General features: G+C 38.3%; 1 protein-coding gene across 9 annotated transcripts in view; it reads left to right on the top strand.

Moving 5' to 3' along the window:
* The window catches only part of Scmh1 (Scm polycomb group protein homolog 1), a 155055-nt gene that overhangs the window by 72588 nt on the left and 56460 nt on the right, over positions 1-26007 (top strand). For 7 of the 9 annotated variants that reach the window (XM_027399136.2, XM_035439656.1, XM_027399131.2 and 4 more), the window contains 3 exons: positions 3710-3944; positions 19656-19744; positions 24627-24870. In XM_027399136.2, the coding sequence (XP_027254937.1) occupies positions 3746-3944; positions 19656-19744; positions 24627-24870 (532 nt within the window). In that variant the 5' untranslated portion in view covers positions 3710-3745. Of the gene's footprint in view, positions 1-2227; positions 2365-3709; positions 3945-19655; positions 19745-24626; positions 24871-26007 lie in introns of all 9 variants that reach the window. The other 2 variants (XM_027399135.2, XM_027399137.2) reach the window with 2 other exon arrangements.

The following is a 26007-nucleotide window of genomic DNA, read 5'->3' as shown; positions in this document are numbered from 1 at the left end:
GCCAGATAGATGTGTAATTGAAGTTCCTGAAGAGAAGAAAGAGAAAGGAGTATGTGAAGTGATGATGGCAAGATATCACCATATATTTTTAATGGCTATGATTTAAAAGAAGATATTGTGTATGTCTGTGGCTTGCTGACTGCCAGCCTAACCTCAGATTCAGTGAAAGACTCTGTCTCAAGAAAATAAGGAGAATAACACAGCAGGACACCCACTGGCCTTTTCTGCTTACACATGTCCACCACAGGTATACCTGTACACACCCAAAATGTGGACCTATAAGAAATAATAATATTGAAAGACTGAATCAGTAATAAAAAGTCTCACTAAATAAAAGCCCAGGACCAGATTGTTACATTGCTGAATTTGATGCAACTTTTTCATTTTCTTTCCTTCCTTCCTTCTTTCTTTCTTCCTTTCTTTATTTCTTCCTTCCTTCCTTTTTTGGGGAGGTGGGATATAGGGATGGCCTTAATATTCCAAGGTGACCTCAAGAACTCTATGTAGCTGAGGTTGACCTTGAAGTTTGGATCCTCCTGCATCCACATCCCAGTTTATGCAGTACTGGGAGTTGAAACCCAGGTCTTTGTATACAGTAGGCAAGCATCCTACCAACTAAATCACATCCCAGGCTCCTGAATTTATCCAAACTAATGCTGCTCAAACCATAAAAGAAGACAAGAGTCATTGTATTGGATTGTGTGGGTGTGGCTACAACAGAGGAACAAGGGTGAGATGGGAAAAAGAGCAAAAGCATACTTAGTTTGAAAAATATTATAATGTTATCTAGCATGTGTGTGCTGATTTTTAAAAATTGGAAAACAACTAAAATAGTGGAGACCCTTCCCAGTTTATTCTGTTCAGCCTGAAGTGTCTGTTACCAAAGCCTGACAATGTAACAACAAAAGAAAACCATAGAGCAATAACCTTGATGGACAAAAGGCAAATATCCTCAAGAAAATGCTTGCAAATTAAAATCGAGCTTGTCAGAAAAATCATACATCATGTTCAAGTTTATTTCATTCCAGGGATGCAAGAATGGTTCAGAATATGCAAGTCAAATACATATTACATAATGTATACCTAATACCTTGCATAAATGGAATGAATTATAAAAATTATGATTATCTCAATAGATGCAGAAACAGTAGTGATAACATTCAGTATTGTTTATGATAAAAGTCCTGAACATATTGTGTATAGAAGGATTATACCTTAACATAATAAAGCCTGTATATGACAAACATTTAGGCAGCATTCTACTGAATGAGGAAAACTGAAAATCTTTTCACCCCAGTAAGAATCAGAAAATAACCTGCATTGTGGTTAGTATATCTCCTAGTGTGTCTTGAAATTTTATATTGTCACAATTCTTTTTTGTTTGTTTTACTTTGTTGAGACAGGGTTTCTCTATGTAACAGCCCTAGCTGTCCTGGAACTAGCTCTATAGATCAGGCTGGCCTCAAACTCACAAAGATCCACCTTCCTCTGCCTCCTGAGTGCTGGGATTAAAGGCATGTGCCACCACCACCCGGCCACTTTGTTATTTAGTATAATATTAGAAATTTTAGAGCATTTAAGCAAGAGAAAGAAAGAAAAGTCAAATTGTCACTCTTTACAACTGATGTAATTCTGCCAATGGTGGGGGACAGAGGCATGACTGTACTGTTACTCTCAGCAACATGAGGACTTCCCCTAACCCTTGAAGGACCTTAACTCAAGACAAACTGTGATTCCTGATTTTGGTGCAGAAGAGAATTTTAGAATTTTATGAAACAGCTGTGTATTTTTGTTACTAAATATAATCTAATCCAGTCTTTTTGTATGAGACAGACAAACCGAAGTGGGCATATGGACTTCCCAAGGGAAAGTTGTAATTAATTTTCTTAATATTAGTCATATGTAATATCCAAAGAGGAAACAATGCAAATTTCCATCAATGATAAGTAAGCAAAATAGTGTCTATAAGGAGGCATTTGCAGAGAGGGAAAAGGAAAATAACTCCAACAATGATGGGATTTCTTTTAGGATGATGATAAAAATGTTATAAAATGGATAGGTGGTGGTGTTTATTCAACTATGAATATGCTAAAATGTACTGAGTTATGTACTCCAAAGGAGCTAACTTTTGATGTATGAGTTACACACAAACCTACCCATTCTACTATTAGAAGTTTATGCAAGATAAAAGAAAGTAGCACTCTGTTTGTGGCTTCTGTATCTTTAGATTTAATCAACAGCAGACCAAAAATATTTGGGAAAAGCCAGGTGTGGTAGTGCACATCTATAAGCCCAGCACTTTGGAGACTGAGGCAGCAGGACCACAGTATTAGAGGCCCATCTGAACAACATGGTGAGATCCAGGTACAGCTAGACTATGATTGAGACACCTACCTCAAAAAAAACGGGGTGGGTAGGTAAAAGGGTTTCTATACTAACATATACAGAGAGTATTTTCTTATGGACTATTGTATATTTCCTATGGAGATTTGTTTATGCATGTGTATAACCATATGGGTGGGGTTTTGTTGTTTGGGGGGCATTGTTTTTGTTTGTTTACTTTTGTTTTTTTCTGAAACAGGGTTTCTCTGTGTGGCTTTGGAGCCTATCCTGGAACTTGCTCTGTAGACTAGGCTGTCCTTAAACTCACAGAGATCCACCTGCTTCTGTCTCCTGAGTGTTGGGATTAAAGGCATGCACTGCCACCATCTGGCTATGCCACGTTCTTTATAAGAGCCAAAGCTAGAACTAAACCAAATGGCCTACTGCTAGGCAACAAAAAGAAATGCGTATCAGATCCAGGAACATTAAACTTTTGAAATAAGTTTTAGATTTTGGAATATTTTCCTATATAATAACATATCATATGTATATGACCGATCTAAGCATGCAATTTATTATTGTTTCTTACATGCCTTATGCCCATGGTCTGAAGGTAATTATACAATATCTTTAATGGTATTTTTACTTCAACACATTATACAGTGCCAAATACAGAATTTTCTTGTATCAGCATGTCAGTGACAAAGCTTCTCATTTTGAATTTCATAATTTCAGATTAGATATACTCCACTTGTACTGATAAGGTCAACAATATTGAGAATATTGTTATACTTACACTGACTGAAAAATCTAGACAATAAAAAGCAGTGCTCCTCCATGATTCTGTCTAAGACTAGAAGGAGAGGAGCTGGAGAAGGAAATTACAAAGAAGCATGTGAGAACTTCATGATGATAGCATGTTCATTATTTTGATCAAATGGTGTTTTCAGAGCAAGATTGAGTTCATGTGATGTCATATATCAAGACTTACCAAAACACACAGTTTAATGTGTGTCAATTACATTATTTATTTATGAGTTAATATTAAAATAAGAAAAATGTCAAACCCTAATAGTCTGTATGGTAGATACAGAAAAAGCAAATGAGCTGCAGACATAGTTAGATACTCCTACCCTTTCTTGTACTGGTATGAGTTAATATTTGATACTTCAGAGGAAAGAAACTTTTTTCTTCATTTTACTTTCTAATGCTTCATTTGCATAAAACCTTCCCTAAACATTAGGGAATAAGCCACACTGGTTGCTCTTGGCCATCTATAACCAATTTGAATCCAATGCATACATTTTCAAGTTCCATTTTTTTTTAACATTCCTATTGATGTAGTTTATACTTAGTCTACCTAATTCCCTTGACTTGTTCTCCTCAGTCCTACACACCTCCAAGCAATGAGTTTAAGATCAGCATGAAATTGGAAGCACAGGACCCCAGGAACACCACATCCACCTGCATTGCTACAGTAGTTGGACTGACAGGTGCCCGACTCCGTCTGCGCCTTGATGGCAGTGACAACAAGAATGACTTCTGGAGACTAGTTGACTCCTCTGAAATCCAGCCAATTGGAAACTGTGAGAAGAATGGTGGAATGCTGCAGCCCCCTCTAGGTGAGTGACTAGGCCCTTGTTCTCCCTGACCAATCAGTTAGGTTCCAAAACTTATACATTCTGTGATGGGAAACCCTGGAACACATGACTACCCTGTCTTTTGCAGAGTAGTTTCCTAAAAGCCCCACCTAATATGAAGCTAGTTATCTTTACATTAGTATGGGGTGTCTAGTCCTCATACACTCTATTTTAACTTACAAGAAACCATACTCTTTCCCAATTTATTCACCTGGAAGAAAGGATACCTGTTACGTTAATTCTTTTATGTCCTCTCCCGCAGTTCTTCTCTCCCAGTTCTTTCTTGGAACTTGGAATTTTTTTATTAAGAATCCATTATTAAGGAAATCTATTCTTTTAGTTAACCTAATAATCACACTTTTCTTTTAGCTCATAGTCATCCTTTTTTTCTGCCTCAGTACCTGAGAAAATCAGGCCATCTCATCAGTTACTGACAGTTTCTATTGATTGCATTGAGTCTTCATGAGAGAAAGAGAATTGTAAGTTAGGGATTTTGGGCCATGTTCCCTTCAGGATGCTGAGCTATATTAATTGTGTTTAGGGGATTTGTATCATTTGAAAGAGTTTAACATTTTCTTCCATATAAAAATTTATGTGGGAAAATTTCAGATGTGTATAAAAGTAAGTAAGACAACACAGTTATGTCTATCTAACCTCTATTGTTATAATTATCAGCATTGTTGTTTTATATGTACTTGACTATGTCTGCCTTAAAGTACAAATGTAGTATTACTTTACCATGAAATAGAATGTCTCTTTCATAGGCAAGAATATTTTAAAAGTACAACCATACCACATATGAATAAATTTATCACATATGAATACATTTATTATTTAATTACCAGCAAATATTTGGTGTTTAAAATTTCTCATCATCATGCTACCTTTACTCCTTTCTTTCCTTCCTTGTCTTTCTCCTTTCCTTTCCCTCTTCTTTGATCTCCTCTCCTGCTTGTCTTCTCCTCCCTCTCCTCCTACCTCCTCTCTTCTTTCCATCCTCATCTTTTTCTCCTCTTATCTCCTTCCCTATCATCCCCCCCTCTTCCACATTCCTCTCTCTTCATCTCTTCTTCTTCTCCTCTGTCCTCTCTCATCTTGAATTTCTTTGAATAAAATTGATTGGTATACATGCTAAGCCTCTTAGTGTATGGGATTTCCTTCCCTCCTGTTCTTCCTTTGAAACTTACTTGTTGCAAACCCCAAGTCTTTAAATTTTACCATAATTATATTTTGCTGATTGTATCCATTAGTGTCATTTAATGTTTTTTTTTCCATTCCTGTTTCCTAGAAACCAGTCTCTAAATCTAGAGGTTTAATCAGACTCAGGTTCAGGTTTTTTTTTTGGTTTTTTTCCACACACACATTTCTCACAGTTGGCAGTCTGTTGGTTGTTCCTTGTTTTATAACCTAGTAGAGTCTCAGGCTTGCAACTCCAAAATCTTCCTGAACTTGGCTTGAAATACATACCATCTGACACATTAGGAAAACCAGCTCAGCTCTGGTCTAAGCCATGACCAACAATGTCTACTAGATGTGAAAGACCAGAATGTCAGTAGGACTGCAGACAGTAAAGGCTGTGCTCACAAACTTTCAGAAGGGAACAAGTATTCTGTTGGGAACAGGACTAGAAGACACTCACTAAGTTCTTTTTAAAAATTATTTTATGTGTATGAATGTTTTTTGAGTGTGTGCATGCCTGTGTGTGTGTGTGTGTGTGTGTGTGTCTGTCTGTCTGTCTGTCTGTCTGTCTGTCTCTGTGTGTCTCTGTGTGTGTATGTGTATTATGAGTGTGTGGTGCCTACAGATGCCAAAAAGGGGTACTGGACTCCCAGGAACTGGGGTTACAGATGTTTGTGAACCTCCATGTGAGTGCTGGAAACAGAACTTGGGTCTTCCAAAAGAGCAGCAAATGCTCTTAGCTACTGAGCTATCTCTCTAGCAGCTCCCAGGGCTACTTTCTCACGAAGAATCCTGTCACTTATATTTGGCCTGCCAGGTTATGATTCTGTTTTAGGAGTTTCTGGAACCTTTAGGAGGTGGGCCTAGTTGAAAGAAGTTGGTCACTGGGGGAAGAGGGGCAGGCCTTAGGTATTAGCCCAGTCCTCATCCCTGCCCGAGCTCTCTGCTACCTGACAGCCAGTGGATGTAGCCAGCTGCCCCATCTCCCACTGCTTCAGCTACAAGCCACTCCAGCTGCCATACCTTCTGTACCACCACAGACAATGCCCTCTCAAATGATGACCCCGTCTCCTCTCAAGTTGTGGTTTTTAAGGCATTTTTATCAAAATGTTGATAAAAAGTAACTGATAGCAATCCTTTTAGTGAGAAATGGTATTTAGAGACTATAATCTGAGCACTAGAAAGCCAAAATTTTGGTTAAATAGATATTTGTTTTAGAACTTATTGGTATAGAAAGATAGAACCTGCCTTTTTTTCTTTTTTAGATAACGTTAAATTCATATTGTATATCCTACTTAAATTCAGGACAGTGGCCTGTTTGTCTACTTTGTCTCTGTCATCTTACATCTGTATCTTTCTACCCTAATATAAACAAAGTATTTTATATGTTTTATTCCACAGTAAACATGCAGTAGACTCAGACTCCAAATATCACCATTGTGAATATGGATACTGTTCAGTTATTTGCATTTTCTTAACTCCCAAGGCAAATACAGACCAAAAGTTTATTTAGATTAATTTTTTGGTGGCTAATTTAGAAATTAAGGTTCATTTATTTTTATCTGTGAAATTGATTTTTAATTAATTTGATTTACAAATACATAAATATTTGCATTTTTTTTGTTTTTTCAAGACAGAATTTCTCTGTATTGTTTTGGAGCCTGTCCTGGAACTCGCTGTGTAGACCAGGCTGGCCTCAAACTCACAGAGATCTGTGTGCCTCTGCCTCCCAAGTGCTGGGATTAAAGGCGTGCACCACCAACACCCGGATAAATATATGCATTTTAAAGTTAAGTTTATGAATCAAAGTACATTCATAAAAATTCCTTTCAGTATAGTTTTTCCTTTTTCGAATAGGTAACCACTTTCCTTAACTTTATTGTTTTTTCATTAAAAAAAATATAGCCACAAGCCGTGCATGGCTATATATATCCACAGACTTGGGATGTATTTCAGAGATAGAGCACTTGCCTAGCATACACAAGATCCTGGATTCAGTACCTAACATTGAAAAACTAATATAAAAGCAAGCAAAACATTTAGACAAATATGTATACACACAAATATACATATATCTGTATGTATACACACACATATATAACTGTTATATATTAATATGTGGGTATTTGTGCCAGAAGCTTAATTATTATTAATAACTATATTAGACAATTAAGACTAATGAGCATATATATATGTATACATATTTACACACACATACACACACACACACACACACACACACACACACACACACACACACACGTGTGTGCCTATGAAAGTAGCATGCTTTGCATACTTGTCTTAGCTTGGTCTTTTTCATTTACTAGTATGTCCTAAAGATGACTTCACAGGCTGGAGAGATGGCTCAGCGGTTAAGAGCATTGACTGTTCTTCCAAAGTTCCTGAGTTCAATTCCCAGCAACCACATGGTGGCTCACAACCACCTTGAATGAGATATGGTGCCCTCTGCTGGCATGCAGGCAGAAGACATAATAAATAAATAAAATAAATCTTTAAAAAAAAATTGACTATGCCGGGTGGTGGTGGCGCACGCCTTTAATCCCAGCACTGGGTAGGCAGAGGCAGGCGGATCTCTGTGAGTTCGAGACCAGCCTGGTCTACAAGAGCTAGTTCCAGGACGGCCTCCAAAGCCACAGAGAAACCCTGTCTGGAAAAACCAAAAAAAAAAAAAAAAAAAAAAAAAAAAAAAAATGACTTCACAGTGAAATAGAACTATTCCTATTGCTTCTTCCAGTTGCCCAGTGCTGTATTATTGTGCTACTTTTGAATAGCAGTTTAGAAGCATCTTGCTGAAGATATAGCTCAGTTGGTAGAATGCTTGCTCTGCATGCATGAATATATGGGTTCAATCTCCAGCACTTCAAAACAACAGCAATAACAAAACTCATCAATAACAAAAGGAAATTATTGTTTGTATTGGGAATATAACTCAGTGGTAAGCACTGTCACACTTGTCTACCATATATGAAGCCCTAGGTTCAATTCCCAGCACAACAAAAAAGAAGAAAACTTTAGTACTAAGAATGTAGTTCAATTGGTAGAGAGATAACCTAACATGCATTAGACTGAAAATCTTGGGTTCAACCCCAAGCACTCAGTTAACTAGGTGTGGTAGTCCATGTTTATAATCCCAGCTCTCAGAAGATAGAGGTAAGAGGACCAGAAGTTTAAGGTTATCATTGTCTACATAGTGAGTAAAGACCAGCCTGGGATTCATGATGCCATGTCTCAAAATAATAGAATAGAAGTATCTTCAGAGATTATTAAAACTATAAACTCTTGGTGATAATAATGACTACCTAAATAAAATCATTTAAAAAAAAAAACTCCTACGGCTGATAAACACCTTCAGCAAGGTAGCAGGATACAAAATTAACTCAAAAACTCAGTAGCCCTACTATATACAGATGATAAATCCAATGAGAAAGAAATCAGGGAAACATCACCTTTCACAATATCCACAAGCAACATAAAATATCTTGGGGTAACACTAACCAAAAAAGTGAAAGACCTGTACAATAAGAACTTTGAGACTTTAAAGAAAGAAATTAAAGAAGATACCAGAAAATGGAAAGATCTCCCATGCTCTTGGATAGGTAGAATTAACATAGTAAAAATGGCAGTCCTGCCAAAAGCAATCTACAGATTCAATGCAATCCCCTTCAAAATCCCAACACAGTTTTTCACAGACATTGAAAGAACAATACTCAACTTTATATGGAAAAATAAAAAACCCAGGATAGCCAAAACAACTCTTTACAATAAAGGATCTTCTGGAGGCATCACCATCTCTGACTTCAGAGCTCTACTATAGAGCCATAGTTCTGAAAACAGCTTGGTATTGGCACAAAAATAGACAGATAGACCAATGGAATCGAATTGAAAACCCTGATATTGACCCATATACCTACAAATACCTTATTTTTGACAAAGTTGCTAAATCTATACAATGGAAAAAGGATAGCATTTTCAACAAATGGTGCTGGTACAATTGGATTCGGACATGCAGAAAATTGCAGATAGTCCACACCTGTCACCCTGCACAAAACTTAAGTGCAAATGGATCAAAGATCTCAGCATAAATCCAGCCAAACTGAATCTTCTAGAAGAGAAAGTGGGAATTACCCTTGAACAAATTGGCACAGGAGACCGCTTCCTGAACATTACACCAGTAGCACAGACATTGAGGTCTGCAATTAATAAATGGGACCTCCTGAAACTGAGAAGCTTCTGCAAGGCAAAGGAAACAGTCAGTAGGACAAAACAACCACCCACAGAATGGGAAAAGATCTTCACCGATCCCACATCTGACAGAGGACTGATTTCCAAAATATATAAGGAGCTCAAGAAGCTAGCCACCAAAACACCAAACAATGAAATTAAAAAGTGGGGTGCAGAACTAAATAGAGAATTCTCAACAGAGGAATCTGAAATGGCTGAAAGACACTTAAGAAAGTGCTCAAAATCCTTGGCCATCAGAGAAATGCAACTCAAAACAACTCTGAGATACCACCTCACACCTGTCAGAATGGCTAAAATCAAAAATACCAATGACAATCTATGCTGGAGAGGATGTGGAGAAAAAGGAACACTCCTCCATTGCTGGTGGGAGTGTGAACTTGTAAGACCAGTAAGACCACTCTGGAAATCAGTATGGCGGTTACTCAGAAAAATGGGAATCAGTCTACCTCAAGATCCAGCCATTCCTCTCTTGGGTATATACCCAAATAGTGCATGTTCATACAAGGACATATGTTCAACCATGTTCATAGCAGCATTGTTTGTAATAGCCAGAACCTGGAAGCAACCTAGATGCCCCTCAACTGAAGAATGGATGAGAAAATGTGGTACATTTATACAATGGAGTACTACTCAGCAGAAAAAAGCAATGGAATCTTGAAATTCGCAGGCAAATGGATGGAACTAGAAGAAACCATCCTGAGTGAGGTAACCCAGTCACAAAAAGACAAACATGGTATGTACTCACTCATATATGAATTTTAGACATAGAGCAAAGGATTACCAGCCTATAATCCTCTTCACCAAAGAAACTAGGAAACATGAAGGACTCTAAGGGATAAATGGTCCCCAGGAATGGAAGTGGCATGAACTCCTGAACTAATTGGGAGCATGAGGGTAGGGGGGAGGGAGCTGCTACAATAAGAGCAAGAGAAGAGGAGTAGAGGAGAGGAAATGGAGGGGCAGAAATATTGAGTTGGGGGAAGAATAGAGGAGAGAGAGCAGGATGAGAGATACCATATCAGAGGGAGCCACTATAGGTCCGAGAAGAGATCTGGAACCAGGGAGATCTCCAGAGACCTACAAGGATGACACGATCTGACAATCCAGGCAATGGTGGAGAGGATAACCTAAAAGCCCTTCCCCTAAAATGAGATTGATGACTTCTCTTTATGCCATCCTAGAGCCCTCATCCAGTGGCTGATGGAAGCAGAGACAGACATCCACAGATATACACTGAGGTGAAATCGGGAATTTAGTTGAAGAGAGGGAGGAATGAAGAGGGAAGGGGTCTGTACCAGGTTGGAGAAACCCACAGGAACAGTTGGCCTGAACAAGGGAGAGCACATCGACCCCAGATGCTGTCCAGGAGGCCAGTACAAGACTGATCCAGACCCCTGAACATGGATGTCAATAAGGAGGCCTCTACACTCCAGGGAGCCTCTGGTGGTGGAGTAGTATTTTTCCCTGGTGTAAGAAGGGACTTTGAGAGCCCATCCCACGTTAAGGGTTACACTCTGGCCCTGGACACATGGGGAAGGGCCCAGGACCAGCACAGGAAGATTTGGTGGACTTTGCAGAGCCCCCGTTGAGGGCCCTACCCTGCCTGGGGAGTGGTGGGTGGATGGGGAGGGGGGTAGGCTGGGGTGGGGGAGGAGGGATGGGGGTGAGAGGAGGGAGAGGGAGAAGGGACTTACATGTGAAACAAGCTTGTTCCCTAACTAGAACTAAAAAGAGAGAGAGAGAGAGAAATCAACCTAGAATTGAAAAAAAATTCTCTATAAGCCTAAAGATCAAAGAAGAAAACAAATTGAACCATTGGTAACTTTGAGTTAAGAGTTCCACAAATTTCATCTACATGTTAGTGAGAATATGAAGGTCTGATGCCAGCAGATGCATACCGGAATAAACAGTTTATACAGGCAGAAACTGGATAAAAAGGAGGAGAGCACTGGAGATCTAACACAGCCTAGAAAGAAATAGACCCATACAGAGTAGGAGATATTCAAGACAAAGCTGAGACCTACTGGAGTCAGGCATATGCTACTAAATAAATGCAGGAGGGTCTGAACTGATAGTATGAAGAACTAGAAAAAGTATAACAATCCTGGGGAGAAAAGTCACTGTTGTGGGAGGGAAGACAATGTTGAAAGAGGAGACAGGGAAGCAAGGAGTGGAATTTAAGTCTATGTAGAACCAAAAAACATTCCAGTCTCCTCATCCCATTCCAAAGAAGTCCATCTTCTAAAGAAACTACAATTCATTATGGCAACTCAGAAACTAAGTCCCCAGCCAAAATCGACCCTCTGTATTTTGCTGGTCTAGGAAAATAGACACTTTAAAATGATTAGTCAACATCCATAAAAAGGAAAAAAAAAACAGATGAAGATAAGACTGCTTCAATTACTGAAAATCTTGTTGCCAAAACCAATGGACTAATCAGAAAGAAACTTGCACAACAACCCAACTTGAACTAAAGGAGAAGAGCTGGAGAAAAATACCTTGACTCATACATGGTGAGAATCACACTAGAAATGGACCATAGTCAGGAAGATGTGAAATGAAATTGTCCAAACTCAAGAAACGTTGAAAAATCAAAATCATATCAATTAAAAAATTCAGTTCCAAGATGGCCAATGAGACAACAGAGCCAAATGAAAATATTGTGAAGGATGTTGAGGAGAGAAGCAAAAATATCCGAGAGAATAAGATATACTAGAAAGGGTAAAGTCTACCAGAAAGGAAGTACTGAAACATACAACATGGTCCACAAAGACCCAACCTGTGCATGTGTGTTTGTTTGATAAACAAAACAGAACAGAATAAATAAACCTTTTTAAAGTAAAGAAAAAAGAAATCTACATTTAAGGGACCCAATTTTCACTTCCCATTGCTGGGAAGTGAGATTCAGATTGGTCAACTCTGAAACATTATTCTAGTAAAACTATTAAATTCTTTTAAAAAGAAGAAAAGGCCAAGTCTTTTACAAAGCTACTAAAGTCAAGGTTCTATCAGATTTTACAGTAGCAGAGTACAAAGTGAGACAAGTGGGCAATATTTTCAAGAAACTCGGGAAGATAGGAGTAAGGATGTACATCTAGTCAAACTTTCCTCAGATAATGAGATTATAATGAAACCATTTTCAGAATGTAACAATTCAGGAAATGCTGTGATACCATGCCCTGTCTGAGTGATGAAAGAAAGAGTTTTGTACAGCCAAAAAATAGTCTAATACACATGGGATAAGACAAGGTGGAATTTCATACCCATTCACCATCTCACTCTGAGTCTAGTGATAAGAGAAATAACATGTTAATTTGAGCACAGGAAATTTTAATATAAGTGCTAACTATATCAAAGAATTGGAGTAATGAGGCATTTTCTTAAATATATACAAACAACCATACAGGAAAGCCACCCTCTTAGGACTGAGATGCAGTACTTCAGGAAGAGCCTTCTTTGTAGTCTCAAGGCTGAAGTTAAGACCATATTGGAAAGAGTACAGCTATACCTTTCTGATTAACAGAAGTCACATGGTTCTCATTGGAAGAACTTGCTAGGAAATTGCCTCTTCTAGTTCTGAGAAGGATGTTCAAGAAGAGTCTCTGGAGGAGGATGCTGTGAAACTGCCCTAGGTGATGATGGTAATTGAAATGCTGCCTGATGCTACTATATGCCACCCACTGCAGGAATCCAGCACTAAAGAAGATAAGAGTGCTGCGGGAGCTGTGGAGCAATCACTAGGGCTAGGAAACAGATCCTTTCCTTCTGTGTTGTGAGGAATTGCCAGTAGGAAGAAACTGAGGGTTATTGTTTAATAGGTTTCAATTCAGGAAGATGAAAAAGTTCCAGAGAAACATGGTGATGATGGTTGTACAACACTGGGAATATGCAGTTTAAAATAACTACCATGATAATTTTTATGTTGTGTGTATTTTTCCACAACAAAAATTACCAAGCATGTGTCTAAGCAGGGAAAAAAGGTTAGGGATTTAGCTCAGTGGTACAGTCATAGGTTCAGTCCCCAGCAATTTTGACAGCATGTACAAGACCTGTGCAAGCTCAAGCCAGACAAAAACCTCAGCATAGAGAGGAAAATGCATATGAAATCCCAAACCCAAGCTAAGGAACTGTTGGGAATTGATAGCTTCTGGGACAGAGAAAGTAGAGGCTCTTTAAAGAAATGGCCCCTAGTAGGTAGACCACATTTCAGTAAAAAAGGTACACATCCAAGAATGTATGGGCAACACACATACAAAAAGGGAATACAAAGTTGGGTGGGTAGGGAAGAAGACAAGAAGGGGGGATGAATATGTTTAAAATATGGTGTATAGAATACTCAAAGAGTTAATATGAATGAGAAAAAGTTGAACTCCCACAGAAGAAAAAGTTATAATTAAGAATCCACAAATTACACAGACAGGCCCTGCAAGATGATTTAGCAGTTGAATACATTTTCTTGAGGTTGATCTCTAGTACCTCTACAAAGGAAAGAATGTTTGTAAGTAAATTTAAAACATACTTGAAAGCTCTAGTTAAACCCAAGTGTAACTGGTGTTTGAATAGATAAGCTAAACTATGAAATAATAGAAAATCTAGTAGTAGTATACATATGACTTGATACATTATAAAAGCAGTGTCTTAGTATGCTTAGGCTACCAAATGACAACATTATAGACTACATGGCTCAACACAGTAGAGCAGGACAAGCCTCTTCAATTACACTGTCAGAGATGGCAACCTTTTCCTCAGAACTACTATTATTATTGACCCATTCGTGTACTCAATACTGTGTTTAATTCTAAGCAGGGCTTCTGAAACAGTAATTCTAAAACTTGGATATCTGTTAAAATGCCTTAAGTCAGAATTTGGGGGCAGTAGGAAACTGATATACCCTGTAAATCTCCCCTGAAGAGTCCAGTGTCCAAATTTTTGAGTCACTGGCTTAGAGCATAAGTAGCCCCTGGGGAGGCACCTAGTCAGGTGTGTGAACAGCACAGCATAAACCATTTGCTCAGCAACATTGGTTACCATCTGATAGATGAGTGCTTTGCTGATTTGAAAGGGATGCTTTGTGTGTTCTATATCACTGGGCAATCTTTTTATTTGCTATGTAGCTTTGAGGATCAGTAGAGAGATTTCTTTTTTAAGATACATTTATTATCTTTTGAACTTTGTAGACATTTGTAAGATTTTGTTAGTGAAAAACAATCAAAATTTTAGAAGAGGCCTTATGATGATACCTTAAATGCTTATTTTATAAAGGTAATTTTTAAGGTTTTCACTGACCTCTGCAGCAAGGCTCTAGGCACTGACAATGCAAGAAAAGTGTGTACAGCCACATCTGCACCTTTGCTATGACAAGACCAGTCACAGCACCTATGCCAGTGAAGTCTGAGTTGCAGGTACAACAGGAAAGTGGTGGTAGAGTCTTGCCAGAACCAGGAGGAAGCCCAGAAGTCCTTCCCAAATAAAAACAGACATATAGTCTACTCCTTAGCACCTCTCTGATGGGGGATATCCTTCTGTATTTTGTGAATATATGTTCCTCTTATTGGTTGATGAATAAAGCTGTTTTGGCCAATGAACAGACAGGATTTAGCCAGGGAGGAAATCCAAACAGGCATAGAGAAAGGTAGTAGGCAGAGTCAAGCGACACCATATAGCTACTGGGAAGATAGGACACTCATGCATTCTCCAGTAAGCCAAGACCATGTGGAGATACATGGATTAATTGAAAATAGGTTAATAATTAAGAGAGAACTAGCCAAGAAGAAGCCTGAGCCATAGGCCTAACAGTTTATAATTAATATACGCCTCTGTGTGTTTATTTGGGACTTAAGGGTGGCAGAACCGGGCTGGACAGAAACTTCAATCTATACCTCTCTTCTAGTTCTATTTCTCCTACCAAGTGGGCTTGGTACTTTAGGTTACTACTACTTTAGGTAACTTACATCCTATCTGGTAAATCCAGAAACAGGGAAAGGAAAGGAAAATCCATGAGATTATGGACACACTTCTGTATGTACATTCACATGTCAGGCTCTTCAGGAAGAGAGCCAGGCTAGGAGCCATGGAGTCATAATGATAGTCATAGCTTCTAGACCTCTCCACAGCTTATTACAGAAGACAGTGGTAACGTGAGAATGGGGTGCATTCACCTGTTGTTACCTGCAGCGAGTGATGTTCTATTTCATGCCACTAGAGGGTGCAAGTTATGATTAGAGTATAGCTCTGTTGATCCGCATTTAAATTTATGCCTTGATAGTTCACTGGACACCTGGACTGTAGCTTATCCAGTGATTCCTAGAACACCTGGAAATGCTTTAGAACCGCTTCTTCTTGAAGATTTTAAAAACAATCCCAGCCAAGTAAGCACAGAGCACTTGCAGACTGTTCCAGAACTGATTTAAAATTGTGTGGCCAAAAATGATTTGCTTTACCTTGATTTTAACATCGAGTTTCAGTTGCTTCACCTGAAGCATCATTAATAAGTTCTCATGGGCACGCTTGACTTTTGTGACAAATTGAATAACATGGTGAACCATCCATTAATTGCTGACATCCATTTAACAAATGGAATTTTTCCCCTTCAGTAAAATTCCTATCAATCTTATCCTAGATGGGAAAAAACATACACACTAAGATTTATGTCAATTGCTTATTAGAATGTATTACACATAATACTGGATTTCATTATTACCCTTTCATGCACACATTTAATTTATTTTTATTATATTTACCTCTTATTACCGTCTCTTGTACTCCTCCCATAACTACTCATCCTCTTTTTCTTCCTAACTAGTCCTCCTATTTTAATGTCTTTATTTATTTATTTATTTGGTGACACAAATAGTCTCATTGGGTTGTGTAGGTACAGGATTATTTATAGGCAGATAAGTACCTTACCAGTGGCTACACCACTAAAGGAAAATACTGCCCCCAGCAACCATTAACTGCTTATAGATCTTCAAAGAGGGGTAAAGCTTCATGAACCTCTTCCCATTCTATAACAGGATAGTGATGGGCCAATCTTGTGTATTTTTGTGTAAGTAGTCACAGCTGAGATCCTGAGTATAGTGTTCATGCTGTGCCCAGAAGACAGTGTTCCACAACACTCTACCCCTTCCTCTGGCTCATTTCTTTTTCTTACTCTTCCTTCTCCTCTTCCTCCTCTTCTTCCTCTTCCTCATCCATCATTTGGGACCAGGTTTCTCTATGTAGCTCTAGCTGTCCTGGAACATGCTTTTTAGACCAGGCTGGCCTTGAACTCAGAGATCTACCTACCTCTGCCTCCTGAGTGCTGGGATTAAAGATGTGCACCACCACTACTAGGCTATTTCTTTGTATTCCCTCTTGTACAATGCTTCATGAGCTCCTAATAAAGTAGTATACAGGGGATAGAAATATTAAGAGTGCTATATTAGGGGCTGGAGGGATGGCTCAGAGGTTAAGAGCATCAGCTGTTCTTCCAGAGGTGCTGAGTTCAATTCCCATCAACCACATGGTGTCTCACAACCATCTGTAATGAGATCTCATGCCCTATTCTGGCTTGCAGGCATACTATGCAGGGAAAACACTATACATAATAAATAAATAAATAAATAAATAAATAAATAGTTTTTTTTAAAAGAGTGCTATATTGGACTTACTCATTGTGACCCCTTTTATGCACCCAGCAGTTACTGAAAAAGGGCAGTTGGATATGAGAATATGAAGCTCAGGGCAGAGCAGCTTGAGTGGCTATGAAGGGTTTCTTGCCTTCTCTTTAGCTTTGTCTTCTGCAATATGAAATCTTTGAATAATTTACATCCAAGCCCATTTTCATTGTAAAACTCAGATCTATGACTTCCAAGAACACTAAACAAATTACCTATTCTCTTGAATTTGGATGGGGAAAGAAATCCACATCACCTTGGATGCAATGGAATAAGACTCCTTACTATTGCCTTGTTAACGTGTATGTTGCCCTTCTACCCCCTGAGTATAGTAACACTATACTCAGGAGGTAATAAACAAATAACTATAAGATATAGGGATAAGGGCTGGAGAGATGGCTCAGCAGTTAAGAGCATTGGCCACTCTTCCAGAGTTCCTGAGTTCAATTCCCAGCAACCACATGGTGGCTCACAGCCATCTGTAATGAGATCTGGTGCCCTCTTCTGGAAAGCAGGCATACATGCAGGCAGAACACTGTACACAATAAATAAATCTTTAAAAAAAAAATACAGGGATAAACAATCACTATATAGAAATCTGTCCCCCACCACACTAATGTGACATTGGACAACCTACTACTCTATCTCCATTCCATCTTCTATAAACTGCAGGTAATTGTATCTGCCTTATGGTATCATTTTGAAAGTTAAGTAAGAAATGGCATGTAAAGTGGATAATACATTCAGTACAAGTTCCGAATGAAATGGGAGACTCTCAGTGACCCTTTTAAAGTGGAATTGAATTACCTGGCTGGACACTCTAGTCACTAGAAATTGAGGGCATGAAACCTGAATTTCCTAATTGTGCAGGCATCTGATTGAGATGCCTCCATCCTCCCTTCCTCCCTCCTTCCCTCCCCCCCTCTCTCTCTCTCTCTCTCTCTCTCTCTCTCACACACACACACACACACACACACACACACCTCAGTCCTGAATTTCTGGATGATTTTGATTTAAAACAAACAAACAAACAAAAACTATGATCAAAGCAAGTATAGTAGTCAAAAACCTAGCTCAAGCCAGATTAGAGAAGGAAAAAAGGGAGGCAAGAATTATTTAATCATAGCCAAGGAGGCCAAGAAATTATCCGGTATTGTGTCTGAATTGTTTTAAATTCTGTAGTTCCCTTCATTCCAGGCCTACATTGGTCTTATTTGGGTATGTTTTCCATGCAGCAATGCTGAATTTATACATATTCTTACAGCTATGACCCCTCTTAGCATACTTTTAATGACGCAAAATAATTGGCCCACATTTACATATAAAATTTTTACCTAAATGAGCCTGATGCTCTAACATGACATTATTTTCTACCCTGTGGTCAAGTAGATAGAGCAACCTGATTGAGATCGCCACCAAATCATGAAGAATATTGTTTTGTTCTGTTTTGTTTTTCAAAAGAGAAAACAGGCTAAGCAACCAAAAAAGTCAGAGATGGCTGCTTTAGATTAAGTGATAAAATCCCACCATGCTATTGTTGTTGTAGATAGGGATGAGCTCTCTCAAGAGCCTGCTTCATCTTAAGAAGGTTGACTTAGCAGAGTCAGATTGGGGCAGAAAATGTAAATCATTGAGGTATAGTACCTTCTTAACTTTCATTTTCTTTTCTCCCCTATGCTTTGAGGCTATCTTAAGGATTCAGCAATTAGAGGAAAGTGATTGGCACAGAGCTTCACACTCACCTGTACTTTCTGTTGTTAGCTCCATATGTTCAGCATTGACTGACTATGATGAGAAGGCCGAGGTTGGGAGACAGTTTTAAACCCATTTCAGGATAGAGAGTTGAAGCCAAATTGAAAGGAGGACTTGAGGATCAAATCAGAAGACCAAATTTAATAATGATCTTAATTTTCACAACCCACTAATTCGATACTATATTATCATTGACTTTGTGGATTTCAATGGACAATTAAATTTTTAGGCTTCTTACTTTAGGGGAAAATAAATAATTTGGGGTAGAATGATCTTCAGTTTCATCATTCATTGTTCTCAGTTATTTAAGAAGACAAGAAAGTCAAAAAGTATGTGTGCATGTGTGACTGTCTTCAGAGAGAGCCACGGGAAAATAGCATAATTTATAGTGGTTGACTTGTGTATTAGACCTGTAAAGCTGACTTAGTCGACTTTTTTTTTCTTGACTATTAAAAATCCAATTTTATAATCTACTGTTTAGATCGCTTCCAAGTATTTGTTCATCCTATCTTATATCTGTCTTGGATTTATGCAGGAAGTAATTGAGGAATTATGGTAATATTTGTCTCAAAGTCAAAACATTGGTTTGGAGATCCTGTTGTATTACTTACTTTCTGTATTACTTAGGATAAATTTACATTCCCTCCAATGGGCCTCCTTTCCTACATCTATCTAATGAGCCATTTCTCTTGTTCAGTTTTTAAGCCCTTTCCTAGGGCCTATAGTTCTGTGACTGTCACAACATAGGTGTGACAGGAATAGGTATATTCCAGAGGGAGAATTTGGTATCACCTTGCCCTTTGGGGACATTTTTTTTAACCATTCTCCATTATATTTATTGCAGGATTTCGGCTGAATGCCTCTTCTTGGCCCATGTTCCTTTTGAAGACACTAAATGGAGCAGAGATGGCCCCCATCAAAATTTTCCATAAGGTATACTGTCCTTTAGCTATTGCCATCTGCAAGCTTCTTAAACTCAAATAATCAGCCAGGCAGTGGTGTTGCACACCTTTAATCCCAGCACTTGGTCTAATCCCAGCCTGGTCTATAGATCCAGTTCCAAAACAGCCAGGACTACATGGAGAAACCCTGGCAACAAAAACAAAAAAGAGTCAAATACTTGCCTTTTTGCAATTACTGAGCCTCTGCCATCTCTATTTCTATGTCATTGAGAGTGCTTCTCAGAAACTAGTTCAGTAGAAGATTTAAAAATCTATGAAGCAGGTGTTATCTTCAGAGAATTATGTTAGACTGTAAGAATGAGACAGGAAGCCGGGAGATGGTGGCGCACGCCTTTAATCCCAGCACTCAGGAGGCAGAGGCAGATGGATCTCTGTGAGTTTGAGACCAGCCTGGTCTACAAGAGCTAGTTCCAGGACAGCCTCCAAAGCCACAGAGAAACCCTGTCTTGAAAAACTAAAAAAAAAAAAAAAAAGACAGGATTTCTGGCTTGGGGGTTCTAGCTGCCAATAACAAGCTAATCTAATACGATCTTTTCTGACTTTATCTGCAGAGTGAACGCTGTCTGCCTTACAGGGTTCTTAAGAAATCAAGATGTATTCATTAGAACTATGAAGTATAATACAAACCTAAAGGAGTAATTCTTACAGAGTTGTATAGTCTGTTCTAATTATCTGTAATATGTTTGTAGCCTTATACATATTATCACCTTTGATATCCACACCTAACTTACATTAACGAAATTAAAGTTTTTAATTGCATTTATATATGTATCTGTGTGTATGGGTGTTTTGCCTGTATTAATGCATTTGTACCACATGCATGCCTGGTGCCCATGAAGGCCAGAAGAGGATGTCAGATTCCCTGGAACTGGAATTATGGATGGTTGTGAACCACCATGTGGGTACTGGAAGCCAAACTTGGGTCCTCTGCAAGAGTAGCCAGTGCTCTTACCTACTGAGCCAGCTCTCCAGCCCCCAGAATGCATGCTTCTGAGTAAGGAACTTGCTCAGAATCACAAAGCTATTAAGGAACAGAACAGGGATGGGTAACCTGTGTTCTTTCTATGCCTTGAGGAGAGAGTGTCAGCCTGCTGGTAGTTAACTTCTCCAGTGAGGTGGGAATTACTGTAGAGATGACTGAGTTAGGTTTGCCTGTGTTGCCAGTTAAATCTAAATCATGAGAATATTCTGGTTTCCAAATATAAGATATTGGGCTACTTGAAACCTCTTTCAATGAGAAGGGGGCATATAGGGAAGAGCCAACAAAACTCTCTTCTGTGCTTTATGAAGCTTTCTAGAAAGTTAGAAAAACAACAAACAGTGTTAACCATATGTGCTAAATGCATAGCTGTCTTGGGGGCTCTGCCAATCTTACTTTGTAGAATTCTGGTGAAACATAAATTGACATTTGAACCCATGCAAGGAAGAAAGTAGATCTGGCCTGGCAAGATCCCTTGTGTTTTAGCCCTTAATGAAAACTATGATGACATTTCTAAAGAAGAAACTCTGGGAAGGAGTGGGGTGCAGCCATCTCTGATTAAATAGTCTTCTTTGTGGTTGGATTGTCTAGGAACTTCACATGATAGAGATATAACAAACATCACACACCCCAAGTAGTTTCAGACAATACAGATATCAGCTACAGGGTATCACCTAAGTATTTGAAAATGCTAAAGAACTAGAAGAAATACAAAACATTTACTTTTTAATTTAATATTTGTATTTTTATTTTATTTTGTGGGAGGGATAAATGCCATAGCATACATATATGGAGGTCAGAGGACAACTTACAGGAGTGGGTTCCCTCCTTCCACTCTTTGGGTTCTGGGAATGAAACTTGGGTTGCAGATGGGACTTGAATAATCAGGCTTGTCAGCAAGTGTCTTTAACCACTGAAACATCTCACTGGCTCAAAACGCCATTTTTAAATGCCACATTTTTAAAAGAACCAAACTAAACATCTGAATAAAACTGAGAAATTTTAAACATTTGATATTAAAGATTAATAGCACATATGTAGCTTAAAAGACATCCACTAAAATATGTAATATATAAGGAGTTCCCCCTCAGACTATAAAATGATAAAGAAATGGAAATACATGCTGAGGAGAAAAAAAAAGGAGACTATAAGGAGGGTTCATAAATAGAGATGATGATACCCAGGAATACTAGTAATAAAGAGTGAAAAGGGAGTAGTAGTTGAAAAGATCATAAGTTTTCCAGCATGTGTAATATAATAAATATATATTATAAGAATAAGGCAGCATTTTAACTGTAGGAAACTAAGGTCAAAACAGAAGATCTGGTTACGTTAGCTACATCACATTTCTCCACAGCAGCAGTCCAAACGAAAGGCAATAGACTGTGTGTCAAAGTACTAAGTCATCTACCTTGGAGTTGACATCTAGCTACACTGTCATTTCAGAATGGAGGTGGAAATCAGACTATCAAACAAACCAGTGCAGGTAGAGCCTAGCATAGCCATTAAGTATGTTTCAGTAAGAAAGCAATTGAACCACAAAGTAAGAATGAAGTCTAAGAAGAATTGGTGAGGAAATAGGTTTGTTAACATGTAGATTGCTATATACCCTAATTATAATAATCAAAGTAATCAGGAGTAAAGGCAATATAGGAATTAATTACTTATCTCAGTCCATTGTCTAGGACTAGAAAGATGGTTTAGATTTTGTCATCTATAGAGTTAAACACTTAAGGGAATCCACGAAACAATTATAATAGAATAACATCTGAATCAGTAAAGGAGGAAAGGGGGAGAAATTTCAATAAAGATGTTTAAGAATTTGTGTATCAGCTATACAGTTAAAATCTTAAGGGATCCACCAAACAGTTATAAATAGAATGTTTAACTTCTCAGTAAAAACAAAGGGAAAATAAGAAAACTTAGTTAATTTTTAAAAAGTAAAAGAGTCCTAAATTAAACTAAATAGAAACATTGACAGTAAGATATCTGTAATAAATATAGATGGGCTTAGTGGCACCTTGTTTGTATGCTGTTCAAGATTTCAGGAGGCTGAAATGGGAAAATCCATTGAGGCTTTTGGGTCAAACTGTGAAACATATGAAGATCTCCTCTCACAAATAAGTAAATAAATATTCTGATACTTTAGTTATCATGAGAAATTTTTAATTACAACATAACCATTTGTAACAGACAGTACTTAAGCGTAATAACATAAAAATATTGATAGAGCTACATGGTGGCACATGCCTTTAATTCCACACTTGGGAGGTAGAGGCAGAGGTGGGTGGATCTCTCTGCATTCAAAGATAGCCTAGTCTATATAGCAAGCTCCAGGCCAGCCATGGATACATAGTAAAACCCTATATTATACATAAAGAGAAAACAGAAAAGATAGTATCAGACAAACTTTATCAGGATAAAATTGATATAAAGTATACTTACATCAGACAGAGATACTGATATTAAAAAGCATTAAATAAGTCACTAGGTGATGATTAAAAGGTACAGTTCACCAAGAAAACAACACAATCATAGTACATTGCTCCATGAAAATAGCCTCAGAATACATGAAGGAAAAAAAAATGGTAATCAGTGGAGGTGTGGAAATTCTTACCCTAGGAAGATGTAAGCACGGTTTAGCCTCTCCTTATAAGGCCCAATGACAAAGCAAAGTTCATCCTAGGAGTTCAGTGGATTCATTGGGCATATTCCAGAGCACAATGAGGTTCTGCTTATGGAAACGTAAGTGACCTCACAGCAGCTGCACTGGAAAGTCTTCTTCATCCAGTATAGATGATAGTTTCCCCTTAGCTGCATAAGTAGGTGGAGCTCCTCTCTCCAGATAAACTCCCACAGCCTATGTACTCTAGTACCTCACTAGACCCTAAGACTGTGTGTAGTCATGGCAGAATTGCATAAAGACTGGGAAATACAGGAGAGGGTCCAGTGACCCTTCCTCTGCCCTCCTTCTCTGAGGGAATATCAACGAGCTACTAGTGCTGGTCTGTTGTAAGCAGATGCAGCTGCTCTGAAGGGCCCCATTCTACAACACACAACAAAACTGGAAAACCTGTTTTTCAGTAGGAAATATTTCCATGTGTATCTCTCAGTGACTGATAATAAAGCAGGCAGAGATTCATATCAATCAGTGAGTATCATTGGTCAACTTTTAAAGCATCATTCATTCCTACTTTATAGAAACTAATAGTTTGATAAAAAAATTTTAAATACCATTCATGTTTAAAATGGAATATTAATATGTCTAGAAAAAATGTTAGTAAAAAAGCATGAGGAACTGGCAAGATGGCTCAGTGGGTAAGAGGGCTAGCTACTAAGTCTGACAATACAAGTCTTATCCCTGGGACCCATGTGGTAGAACCCCCATAAGTTGTGTTTTAACTGCATGTGTGCTACAGCGTATACACCCCACACATATCCATACACTAAATGAATGCAATAAAAAATTAAAGCATAATATATTTATAAAGGAGATTTAAAATTTGTATAGAGGAGAAATCTATATTAAAGATGTTTTAAATGGAAAAGGCTATCATGTTCATAGATAAAGTTTAATGTTATCAGTAGTAAAGGTTTATTTCTTTTCAAATCAATCCATAAATGCATTGTAGTTCCAGTCGAGATCCAAATAAGGTTTTTCTGTCTAACTTGAAAAGCTGGTTAATTCATTTGAAAGATGAAAGAGAAAGAACAACTCAAAATAATGCTGAAGAATGATAAGGTATAGGACACTTCAAACCAGGTATTCGTTTACTAGGAGAAAAGAATAGAGTGGACAATGAATGCATTTGAAGCTTGATCTATGTAGCTTCCTTACAAACTAGAGGTCGATCTGTTTCTGTTTCTCATCTAGGAGCCACCATCACCTTCCCACAACTTCTTCAAAATGGGAATGAAGTTAGAAGCTGTAGACAGAAAGAACCCTCATTTCATTTGCCCGGCCACTATTGGAGAAGTTCGAGGCTCAGAGGTGCTTGTCACTTTTGATGGGTGGAGAGGGGCATTTGACTACTGGTGCCGCTTTGATTCCCGGGACATCTTTCCTGTGGGCTGGTGTTCTTTGACTGGAGATAACCTGCAGCCACCTGGCACCAAAGGTAAAGAGCCCCTGTAGTTCTCTAAAATCAGAGCTTAAATGTGTGAGAAATCCCCCAGGTTGGTGTGGTCAATGTGTCTTTACTAACATACTTCACTATAGGAAGGGGAAGAATCAGGGCTGGCTCCTTAGGTACAAACCCAGGGCTGCCAGAGAATAACCACTAACAGTTCAGAAATAAAATCAAATTAATCTAGACGTGAAATTTGGGATAAAGTAAAATATTCTCTCTTCTAAATATCCCAACTTATTCTCAGGCAACTTCTAGTTTTGCCCCTAACCCATTTCAAAGTTTGGAAGTGTCATTCTCAGTACAAATGTCTTCCCCAAGCCTTGAGAGTTGTATAATGAACTGGGTAACACTGTTGATGAACATTTTAAAAATACTGAACAGGATGGACAAAGTAGAGTCTTTGATATAAAGCCATTGAGGGTAGGCTGTAACTCTGTCCTTCAACAGCAGTTAATTAACCTCTCTAAACCTCGAATTCCCACGTCTAAGGGAACACCTACTTCAGAAAATTGGGGGGGGGGAATAAATGAAATCACATGGACAAAATGCTCATGTCTTGAAAATAGTAAACTCTAAGACAGTTTCTATTGCGTTTCTGTGACTATTATATAACACAGCTATATGCTGTGTTATCGTTACTGTATTATACATGATATATTAGACTATTGCTGTACTGTATCACCATTATTATAATACTATTACTATAAAATTAACCACTACAAATGGGTGAATATAGTGCCAAACTAAATGAAACATAAATAATATTTCTTTTGGTTTTGGGGGGATTTTTGGATGTTTTGTTTTGTTTTGTTTTGTTTTGAGACAGGGTTTTTCTGTATTGCCTTGGAGCCTGTCCTGGTACTTGCTCTGTAGACCAGACTGGCTTCAAACTCACAGAGATCTGCCTGCCTCTGCCTCTGCCTCTGCCTCTGCCTCTGCTGGGATTAAAGGTGTGGGCCACCAATGCCTGGCTAAAACATAAATATTTCTAGTGATGATGGTGAGGATCATCTGTTAATCCCACAGATGTGAGGAAAAAGACCACATGGCCAAATTAATTAAAGCAAGCTTATTTTTATTCCTGCACTTGGGCTATCTCTCCCTAAGGCAGAGTTCAAAAGATCA

The sequence above is a fragment of the Cricetulus griseus genome, chromosome 2 (assembly GCF_003668045.3).
Source record: "Cricetulus griseus strain 17A/GY chromosome 2, alternate assembly CriGri-PICRH-1.0, whole genome shotgun sequence".
Taxonomy (NCBI): domain Eukaryota; kingdom Metazoa; phylum Chordata; class Mammalia; order Rodentia; family Cricetidae; genus Cricetulus; species Cricetulus griseus.
The sequence above is the reverse complement of the archived record's forward strand: the minus strand, read 5'-3'. Positions and strand labels throughout refer to the sequence as shown.